Source organism: Vigna angularis, chromosome 9 (genome assembly GCF_016808095.1).
Source record: "Vigna angularis cultivar LongXiaoDou No.4 chromosome 9, ASM1680809v1, whole genome shotgun sequence".
NCBI lineage: Eukaryota > Viridiplantae > Streptophyta > Magnoliopsida > Fabales > Fabaceae > Vigna > Vigna angularis.
The window spans coordinates 19,505,634-19,517,426 of NC_068978.1; the positions used below are offsets into that span (position 1 = coordinate 19,505,634).

Consider the following 11,793-nt stretch of genomic DNA (forward strand, 5'->3'; position numbering starts at 1 on the left):
ATGGAAAAACTATTGAAGATCAAAGCATTGCCACAATTTTGGCCGAGCCAGTCGCGCCTGGGCGCGACCTGCAAGGGGTGCCCGGGCGCGAGTTTCTGCAGAGTGCAGAACTCAATGGCAGTGGGTTTTTCCAGTTTTTCAATCATCAACCAAGCAATCAAGCAGTTCAATTGTACAATCCTAGTCTAATTCAAACAACAATCAACACATGAAAGCAAAGGAATTTCAAAAGAAGCAAACGAAAGCAAAACCTACTTGATTTGGAGAATTGAATTTGAATTTGAATTTGGGGATCTTGAGAGGGTTGAGAGCTTGACCGTGATTACCCAAAGAAAACGGATTTTTGGTGATGAGAATGAGTGGGTGTGAGAGTTCACAATGGAAGTGATAAAGTTGAGTGGGTGGGATGAGTTGGGAATAGGTTTACTAAGTGAGATAGTTCACAATGGTGAGTGGAAATGTTGTTGATTGGTGGTAGTTTGTGTGGCTTAGATGGAAGGGTATGGTGGTTTTGGGGTTTTGGAGAGAGTAGGCACGAGAGAGAGAGAGAGAGAGGGCTGAAAATTAGGGTTTGAAAATGAGGGACATCAGACCACTGTGGACTTAAAATCAGAAGAATTTGGGCCTGCACATGTCGCGCCCGGGCGCCCCATTTCTCGCGCCCGGGCGCGACCAGCACGCTGATGTCTCGCGCCTGGGCGCGCCTGGTCAGGGGGGCTTGGGCGTGAATTCTGCAGAATTTCAGCAGACTGCAGAATGGCTCAACTCACAGTACCATTTTCTGATTTTTGCATTCTCTAGCTCTCAAAACACCCCAGAACACCTTATTTTTATCAAACACGTTTGCTTAAATCTTCAATAAGGGAAATTCACTTGAAGAATCAATTTGAATGTGTTCAATTTCACAAATTTTCAACATTCTCCAAAACAAGCAATTAAAAATCAAGACACAACACAATCACACTATTCACATCTCAAGCTACACAAAACAGTAACAAACTTCCTCACAGACAAATTTTTAACAAGTGCTAAAACACAAACAAACAATCAACAACACACAAATAACAAAAAAAATCACTGAAAGAAGGTTAGAAAGCTGGGTTGCCTCCCAGTAAGCGCTTGTTTAACGTCATTAGCTTGACACACTGATGCTCATGGATCTGAGAGGTGAATGATTGTTGTGAGACGCTGAATCTCACCGCCTAGGTACTGTTTCAGCCTCTGTCCATTTACCACCCAACTTTTGTTTGGATCATCTGCTGCAGGGTTAACCAACTCAATAGCCCCATGGGGCTTTACCTCCTTTATGATGAACGGTCCAGACCACTTTGATTTCAATTTGCCTTGAAGAATCTTGAATCTGGAATTGAAGAGTAAAACTTGTTGGCCAGGTTGAAACTCTCTCTTTAAGAGCTTTTTGTCATGATATAACTTAACCTTCTCTTTGTAATTCTTGGAGTTATCATAAGCTGTCAATCTCATTTCCTCCAACTCCTGTAATTGCAACTTTCTCTTTTCTGCGGACAAGGTAGAATCAAAGTTCAAGAACTTCAGGGCCCAATAAGCTTTGTGCTCCATCTCCACCGGTAAATGACAAGATTTGCCATAGACTAGTTGAAAGGGAGTCATCCCAACAGGTGTTTTCATTGCAGTCCTGTAGGCCCACAGAGCATCATCCAGTTTTAATGACCAATCCTTCCTGGAAGAAGAAACAGTTTTCTCTAGAATCCTTTTGATTTCTCTGTTTGATACTTCCGCTTGCCCATTGGTTTGAGGATGATATGGGGAAGCAACTTTATGCTTCACCTCATAGTTTTTTAGTACCTTTTCAAGCTGATAGTTGCAGAAATGTGATCCTCCGTCGCTGATAAGAATTCTTGGCACCCCAAATCTTGAAAATATGTTTTTCCTCAAGAATTTAATCACAGTGGTTGCATCATTCTTTTGACATGCTACTGCTTCCACCCATTTGCTAACATAGTCTACTGCAACCAGAATATACTCATTAGTATAAGATGAAGGTAGGGGACCGACAAAATCAATACCCCAGCAATCAAAAACCTCAACTTCCAGGATGCTTTGTAGTGGCATTTCATGCCTTCTTGAGATAGTGCCCACTCTTTGACATTTATCACAACGCTTGGCTTGGGCATAAGCATCCTTGAATATAGTAGGCCAGTAAAATCCAGATTGGAGGACTTTGGCAGCTGTTCTTTCACCATTGAAGTGTCCTCCATAGGGTGAATTATGGCAATGCCACAAGATTCCTGCTGATTCTTCTTCAGTAACACACCGCCTCAAGAGATTGTCAGCTCCTAGTTTGAATAAATAGGGGTCATCCCAAACAAACTGCTTAGCATCATTTAAGAATTTCTTCTTTTGTTGCCATGAAAGATCATCTGGAAGGATTCCCGCAGCTCTGAAATTAGCTATGTCAGCAAACCAGGGCCTTTGTTGGACCATCATCAAGTTCTCATCATAAAACTCTTCACGGATTTCTCTTTCTTTAGTTGTAATTTCATTATTGACAAGTCTTGAGAGATGATCAGTAATGACATTTTCACTTCCTTTCTTATCTCTGATCTCCAAATCAAATTCTTGCAACATAAGAACCCATCTTATCAATCTTGGTTTGGAATCAGGCTTGGTAAGCAAATACTTGATAGCAGCATGATCAGTGTAAATAATCACCTTTGAACCTATGAGATAGGGTCTGAATTTCTCTAATGCATACACTATGGCAAGAAATTCCTTTTCCGTGGTTGCATACTTTAGTTGAGCTCCATTCAAGACCTTGCTTGCATAGTAGATTGTGTGGAACACTTTCTCTCTTCTTTGTCCAAGCACTGCACCAATAGCATAGTCACTAGCATCACACATTAATTCAAAATCTTTATTCCAATCAGGAGATATGATCACCGGAGCAGAAATTAGCTTGGATTTCAATGCTTCAAATGCCTTCAAGCATTCCTCATTCAGTTCAAATGGTGTATCTTTTACAAGGAGATTGCTTAAAGGCTTAGCAATCTTGGAGAAATCTTGAATGAATCTTCTATAAAAGCCAGCATGTCCAAGAAAGCTTCGAATTCCTTTCACATTAGTTGGTGGTGGAAGCTTTTCAATGACTTCCACTTTAGCTATGTCCACTTCAATTCCTTTGGAAGAAATTTTATGCCCCAGAACAATCCCTTCTGTTACCATGAAGTGACATTTCTCCCAGTTAAGAATGAGGTTGGTTTGGATGCATCTCTTCAACACCGTTTCTAAATTTGCCAGACATAAGTCAAATGAGCTTCCAAACACTGAGAAGTCGTCCATGAAGACTTCTATACATTTCTCCACAAGATCGGAGAATATAGCTTGCATGCATCTTTGAAAGGTGGCAGGGGCATTGCAAAGCCCAAAAGGCATCTTTCTATAAGCGAATATACCGAAGGGGCACGTGAATGCGGTCTTTTCTTGATCTTTTGGATCTACAGCTATTTGATTATAGCCAGAATAACCGTCCAAAAAGCAGTAGAAAGCTTGCCCTGCTAATCTCTCCAGCATTTGATCCATAAAGGGGAGTGGAAAATGGTCTTTTCTTGTGGCCTTATTCAACTTCCGGTAGTCAATGCACATTCTCCAACCAGTGACAGTTCGTGTAGGTATAAGCTCATTTTTTTCATTACATATAACTGTCATGCCGCCCTTCTTCGGGACCACTTGCACAGGACTTACCCATGTGCTATCAGAGATAGGATAAATGATCCCTGCCTCAAGAAGCTTGAGTACCTCTTTTCTCACCTCCTCTTTCATGACTGGATTTAGCCTTCTTTGAGGTTGAGTTGCTGGTTTAAAATCATCTTCCATAAAAATACGGTGCATGCAATAGGTTGGACTTATCCCCTTTAAATCAGAGATAGACCATCCTACAGCTCCTTTGTTTCTTTTCAACACTTCGATCAACTTTTTCTCTTCAGCAGACGATAAGGAGCTGCTGATAATCACAGGCTTGTTGTTACCCTCATCTAGAAAAACATACTTTAAGTGAGAGGGTAAAATTTTTAGTTCAAGCTTCTTCTCTTCCATAATGACATCAGTCTTTATATCTTCGATCTGTACTTCATTAGATGGGATCTCCTTCAGCACATCCAAATCTGTTAAACGTTCTTCAATCATTTTCTCTTCTTCTTCATTGAGAGATTCACGTGCATCTATAAGTGTTTTTATCAGCGGGGACGACACATGTATCTCCCTTTCTACCGTTACGCAGGCTTCGTCAAGCACATCAACTTGAAAGCAAGCTCCCTCATCAATAGGGTGAGACATTGCTTCAAAAACATTGAAATTCACCTCTTCATCTTCCACCCTCACCTTGAGCTTACCATCATCAACATCGATGAGTACTCTTGCCGTCTTCATGAATGGCCTTCCAAGGATGAGTGGTACCTCCACATCCGCCTCCATTTCCATGATAACGAAATCCACTGGAAACACAAATTTATCTACTCGTACAAGAACATCCTCCACTACACCAAGTGGATACTTGATGGATCTGTCTGCCAATTGTAGGCTCATCCGAGTAGGTTTGAGTTCAAGCTCTCCAATTTTCTCAAATAAAGAGAAAGGCATCAAATTGATGCTTGCACCCAAATCGATCAATGCTTTTCCAATAGCTAGCTTACCTATAGTGCAGGGAATGGTGAAGCTACCAGGATCCTTGAATTTAGGAGGGAGGAGCTTCTGGATAATGGCACTGCAGTTACCTTGAACTTCAATGGTCTCTTCCTCAATGTATTTCCTCTTTTTAGTGAGGAGTTCCTTCATGAATTTTGCATAGGCCGGCATTTGTTGTAGTGCTTCTGAGAATGGTATTTTTATCTCCAATTGCTTGAAGATATCCATGAACCGTCCAAACTGCTTTTCGTTATCCTTTCTTGTGTATATTTGTGGATAGGGAAGGGGCCTCTCAACTTCTTTTTCTTTTCTTTTTCTTCTCTCATCCTCTTCTTCTTTTTCTTTCTCTCCACTAACACTATTCTCATTTTCTTTTCTCTCATTCTCTTCTTCTTTTCTATTCTCACTCTTCGTCTCATTTTCATCTTTTCTTTCATCACTCTCTTCTGAGTTCTTTTTCTCTCCACTCACTAACAACTTACCACTTCTTGTAGTGATTGCCTTGCACTCCTCCTTTGGGTTGGTTTCAGTATTAGCTCCAAAACTCTTATCAGGTTTTTCTTCTAGCTTCTTGGCCAGTTGGCCAACTTGTATCTCCAAATTCCTTATGGATGCTTCCGTGCTTTTGTGGTTGGAGATGGATACTTGCATGAATTGTTGAAGAGTGTCCTCCAATTTAGAGGTCCTGTCTGATAAAGAGGGGTGTGGTTGGTATTGTTGTTGAGGTGGTCTGTTTGAAGGTCCAGCTTGTCCTTGGCCCATGCTTGGGTGCGGTCTCCATCCTTGATTAAAGTGATTGTTACGGTTTTGATTACCCATATAGTTCACGTCTTCTTGGGTATTGACCTGCATAGCACAATGACCATTAGCATGTTCTCCACCACACAATTCACACCCTTGATGTTGGGCTTGTGAAACATTCTGGAGTTCTTTTGGCAATTGAGAGAGTTTGTTCATGAGCGCTTCAAGTTGTTGGGTCATTATCTTGTTTTGGGCTAGTAGAGCATCCTGAGATTGTAGTTGAAACACGCCTTTTTGCTGAGCCCTTTCATTCTGCAATTCACTGTCATTTGCAGCCATGTTTTCTATTAGCTCATGGGCTTCTTCTGGTGTCTTCCAACGGATATTTCCTCCAGCTGAGGCATCTAACATCAATTTGGTTTGGGATCTCAATCCTCCCAAAAACATGTTGAGAACAGTAGGCTCATCAAACCCATGAGTGGGTGTCTTTCTCAGTAGCCCTTTGAATCTGTCCCAGGCTTGACTCAGAGTCTCATTGACATCCTGCTGAAAAGATGAAATCTCCTGTTTCCCTTTGTTAACCTTGGACTGTGGAAAGAATTTGTTGAGGAATTTTGCCACAACATCCTCCCAAGTAGTGAAACTATTTTCAGGGAAAGAGTTTAGCCACATCTTCGCATTGCCTCCCAAGGAGAATGGAAATAAGCTGAGCCTTATTGCCTCATCTGGCACTTGATGGATCTTTACAGTGTTGCAAATTTCCAAGAAAGTTGCCAAATGATTATAAGGATTCTCGTGTGATAGACCATTGAATTGATTACTCTGCACCAGATGGATGAGAGCAGGCTTCATTTCCATGTTCACAGCATTTACCCGTGGTCGAGCAATACTATTAAAGTGGAGCGGTCCTGCAAAAGTAGAGTAGTCTTCCAAGGTGCGCCTTGCTTGTCTATCACCATTGCCATTCATATCGTCACCCATATCCCCCATTTCCTGATGAGCTGTGGAAGAGTTTGGTTGCTCAGAGATTACAGGTGCGGGAGAAATGTTTCTCGAAGTTCTGTTTTCTCTCCTTCTTTGGCTATTGTTTCTTCTTGCTGTCTTTTCAACTTCAGGATCCAATAGAAGAGGTTCAAGTGATGGTGTGCTTCTAGTACGAATTTTTCTCTGCATTCACTAGAAACAACAATACTAGAGCACAAGATTAACTTTAAGATCACTAAAACAAATTTATTCACAGTATAAAGAATATAAAAATAACGCTTAAGTTGGTTAAAAATTACACAACAGTAAAGTACTAACACCGAGTCCCCGGCAACGGCGCCAAAAACTTGTTAACTCTTTGGCAAGTGTACCAAATCGTTCAAAGTAATAAAACCGGTAAGACCGGATATCGTTTCCCAAGAGACTCTTGTAATACTTTAAAACCGTATAATAAGTTAACTAACTTAGACTAAGAATACAACATTTTGGTATGATTCAAGTGTAATAAAATTCCAATTCAAATATATGTGATAAAATGAACGTCTTAGAGGCTAAAAGATTGAAAATGGTTAATGGATAATGAAACAATATGGATGAGATGTTGGAGAATGATTGTAATTACTATGCTATCATGCAAATGCACAACACTACTTCATCAATTAATTGCGTTTGTCAACCTTCCTATTATACTTAGACCCAATTCCTTGGTAGAAAAAGCCTAGACTCACTTCTTTGTGTCCCAATTCCTTGGTGACCTAGAAAGTTCATCTGCATTACGATTAGAGGTTTAAGACAACTAAAGCATCAAGCTCCATTCCTAGATACAATCTCCCTTAGGTGTTAATTCCAGTTCAAGATCCACACAATACTTTCCAATATCTAGCAAATCTTAGAATCATGTTATGGTTGATCAAGTCACAACAAGCTTTAAGAGAAGGAAATTAAACACTCACAATCAATTGAAGGAAGCTTAAATTCATTAAACTCAACTGCATTTACATGAAAGTTTCGTAACTACATCATTCCCCAACAAAATGAAATTAGTTCTCCATAGTCATGGAGAACTTGAGCTTACAATGGAGAAAAATGGAAGAATGGGGATCCAAGGAGGAAGGATGGAGAGTTTCCACTGCCCAAAACCAGCTCCCTTAGGTCCGAAAATGGTGTTCCAAGCTTCAGCCGCCAAGAATATCCACCCTCAGTTACAGAATGCTTTAAATAGATCTAGGGTTCCAGGTCAGCAGAGTTCGCACCCGGGCGCCCCTCCTCAGTCGCGCCCAGGCGCGAAGCTCTCGCAGAAAGTCGCGCCCGGGCGCCCTCTTTCTCGCGCCCAGGCGCGGAGCTCGCGCAGATGGTCGCGCCCGGGCGCCCTCTTGGTCGCGCCTGGGCGCGGAGCTAGCGCATATGGTCGCGCCCAAGCGCCCTTTTGGCCGCGCCCAGGCGCGAGGCTTGCGCAGAAAATGTATCCTGCTTCCTTCTTCTTGGGCTCTTAGGCGTGAACTTCCTTTCCTGCTCCATTAGATCTTGCTTTTGAATCCTTTTCTTGCTCCCATTCTTGGTAAATACAGTACTTCTCTAACAGCTTACAATTCGCCTACAAATTAGAGAAATTAATGATGAAAACTTGTATGTAACGCTTAAGCTAGACTTATTCGCAAACTTAGATGAAAAGGGAGGATTAAACATGTTTCAAGCTTAAAAAGGGTAGATTTGGTACAAGAATTGGTTCAAAGATAATGGTAAAAATTACCGTTATCAAGCGTTAAAATTGTGAAAAACTATAAATATACGCGAATTTGAATTCTGTAAGGTACTATTGTGAATTATAACATTTTCATATTCATTATAGATTAGTGCTATCTTACAAAATGTGGAAGAGTTCCAAGAATCAAAGAAGAAGACCGTTGTGATCATATCTTGTGATTTCTTGAAGAGCAAGATTGATGTGCTTTGAAAGGGCTGATCAAATCTGCACAGAGAGGTGTTTACTGAAAGATCAGAGTTGACAATCTACTAAAGATTGGGTTGATTCCCTGTTGTGAATACAGGAAGAAGAGCGTGTTGCGTTCTTGACTTTGAGGGGTTTCTCAAAGGGTTGAAGACGGCAGGAGATGGGACATCTTGCTGCTGGTCTTTGTGTGTTATATATTTTTGATGTGGAGGTCGCTATAAAAGCTTTATTGTAAAAACCTTGGCTGAACCAGTTTAAAAACCCAGTGTTTGATTTTTTTTATCCCTACTCTGTTACATTCAGTCGACTTTATTTTTCACGCATTCGACTATGTTGCGCTGCACTACAAAGTCTTTTTCCTTGCGTTTCAAGAAAGCTTTTAAAGGCATCTACTTTGCGAAAAAGATTTAAAGAAAACATTGTTTTTGTATTTCACCAATTCACCCCCCTCTTGGTGTTGAAAACTGAGCCATTCTATTTTCAACAATTGGCAACAGAGCTAGTTTTCATAAAATATTTGAAAAACTAGTCGATTACGTTTTCTGTTAAATCGACTGATCCTGGAAAATGGCGTATGTTTTTCAAACAAGAAGATAAGTTAATCTGCATTTGAACTAATATCAACTACTTGCAATGCAAGATTAAACTCTGTTACTAATGACTTCTATGAATATTTTGAATAAGCTAGTATCAAAGGATCTTGTCATTGGTCTTCCCAACATTCGCTACGCTTCTGAGAGATTATGTGATGCATGCCAAAAACAAACTAGGCAGTCCTTCAAGAACAAAAGGGAGATGCCAACTTCCAGACCTCTTCAACTTCTACACATGGACTTATTCGGTCCCTCAAGGGTGAAAAGTCAAGGTGGAAATTCTTATGGATTAGTAATCGTGGATGACTATTCTCGCTTCAATTGGACCTTCTTCATCCCTGCCAAGAGTGACACGTTCAAAGTGTTTAAGAAGTTTGCTACTATTATTCAAAATGAGAAGGAACTCAAAATCAAATCGATTAGAAGTGACCACGACAAAGAATTTCAGAATGAAGCATTTGATGAATACTATGCGAAAATGGGAATATCTCACAATTTCTCAGCACCTAGAACACCTCAACAAAATGGTGTGATTGAAAGAAAGAATAGGGCATTGGAAGAGTTAGCAAGAACAATGCTGAATGAAAGGAACATGCCAAAGTATTTCTGGGCAGATGCACTAAGTATAACATGCTATGTGTTGAACAAAACTGTAATAAGAACAATGTTGAAAGTAACTCCATATGATCTATTCAAAGGAAGAAAGCCAAACATCTCACATCTAAGGATCTTCGGATGCAAATGTTTTGTACTAAACAATGGAAAGGAAAACCTTGGTAAGTTTGACTCCAAGGCTGATGAAGCAATTTTTATAGGACATTCACTTACAAGAAAAGCTTATCGGATATACAACAAGAGAACAATGGGTGATGAAGAATCGATTCACGTTGCGTTTGACGAGTATGTTGAAACCACTATTAATCCTGAACAGACTAGAAAATCTATAGAAGCTGACAACTCTACTAGAGAAGAGGAAGAAAATGAGGAAATTCCAGAAGAAGAGAACTCTGAAGACGTAATCGATTCTCCCATAACAAAATCAGTTAAGGAATGGAAAGTTCCTAAAAATGTCTGTACATGAAACATAATTGGTGATATTACGAGAGGTGTGTCTACAAGAAGGAAACTGAATGAGTTCTGTATGAATGTTACATACGTGTCTAAGATTGAGCCAAAAAGGGTTGAAGATGCTCTTGAAGATGAAAATTGGATGATGGCCATGCAAGAGGAACTAAACCAGTTTAAGAGGAATAATGTATGGGAACTGTTACCAAGAACAAATAATCTGCAGGTCATAGGCACAAAATGGGTTTTCAGAAATAAGATGGATGATTCAGGTGAAATCATAAGAAATAAAGCAAGATTAGTTGTAAAAGGCTATTGCCAAGAGGAAGGAATCGATTATGATGAAACATATGCACCTATGGCTAGACTAGAGGCAATAAGAATTCTTCTTACTATTGCACCAGTGATGAAATTCCAGCTATATCAAATGGATGTCAAAAGTGCATTCCTAAATGGATATATTAAAGACAAAGTTTATGTGGAACAACCACCAGGATTTGAGGATTTATAACATCCAGACTATGTCTTCAAGCTCAAAAAGGATTTGTATGGGTTAAAGCAAGCGCCAAGGTCATGGTATGAGCGCTTAAGTGAGTTTCTGGTAAAGAAAGGATTCTCCAAGGGTAAAGTTGACTCAACTCTCTTCATTAAAAGTTAAAATAAAGATAAATTGTAAGTTCAAATTTATTTTGATGACATTATCTTCGGATCAACTAATCCTACTTTGTGCAAAGAATTTTCCAAGACTATGCAGGATGAGTTTGAAATGTCCATGATGGGAGAGCTTACTTACTTTCTTGGTCTTCAAGTCAAGCAAGCTAAAAGTGGCATTTTCATTCACCAATCCAAGTACTGTACTGATCTGTTGAAGAAATTCAAAATGCTGGATTGCAATGAAGCTCCAACTCCCATGGCTACAAACTGCTACCTAGATCTTGATGAAGCCGGTAAGAATGTTGATCAAAAGATGTACAAAGGTATGATCGAATCTTTGTTATATCTAACTGCCAGTAGACCTGACATCATGCATAATGTATGTCTTTATGCTAAATTTCAGTCTTCACTTAAAGAATCACATCTAACTGCTGTAAAAAGAATTTTGGAATATCTTAAAGGAACACAAAGTCTTGGACTGTGGTATCCAAATGGTACAAATATTTTTCTTGAAGGTTATAGTGATTCTGACTTTGGAGGCTGTAAGCTAGATAGAAAGAGCACTAGTGGCACTTGTCATCTATTTGGATCTTCTTTAGTCTCTTGGCATTCAAAGAAACAAGCTTGTGTGACATTATCCACCACAGAAGCTGAATACATAGCAGCTGGTAGCTGTTGTACTCAGTCTCTTTGGATCAAGAGCCAACTAGAAGATTACGATATATCACTAGATCACATTCCCTTAAAATATGATAACACAAGTGCAATAAATTTGACTAAAAATCATGTTCTTCATTAGAAAACTAAGCATATTGAAATAAGGCATCACTTCATACGAGACCACATCCTCAAGGATGAAATTAAGGTCGAGTATGTAGATACCTTACATCAATGGGCTCATATTTTTACAAAACCGTTGAACAAAGAAAGATTTAATACTATTCGAAATGAACTAGGAATCTTAAATGACAGTAGTATACAGTAGTGATTTATATCTGATTAAAGTCGATTGTGTTGTGTATGAAGTTGATTGCTTTACTGTTTATCATTGCATTCATACATTTACACACACTGATTATACCTGTAATAATTCTTGCATTACAATGATTCTAAAATGCTTGATCTGGAAAAGATCTTGAAAGGTTT

General features: G+C 39.6%; 1 protein-coding gene across 1 annotated transcript; it reads left to right on the forward strand.

The window, feature by feature from the left end:
• The first annotated feature begins 10,741 nt into the window (after window positions 1-10,741).
• Window positions 10,742-11,446, forward strand: LOC108346614 (secreted RxLR effector protein 161-like). Its single transcript, XM_017585678.1, has one exon. It carries the CDS (start codon window positions 10,742-10,744, stop codon window positions 11,444-11,446), a length of 705 nt encoding a protein of 234 aa, XP_017441167.1.
• Window positions 11,447-11,793: the final 347 nt, after the last annotated feature.

Bases quoted from the DNA above. Each gene is read 5' to 3' on its own strand.
- LOC108346614 (XM_017585678.1), top strand. From the start codon at position 10,742: ATGCAGGATGAGTTTGAAATGTCCATGATGGGAGAGCTTACTTACTTT.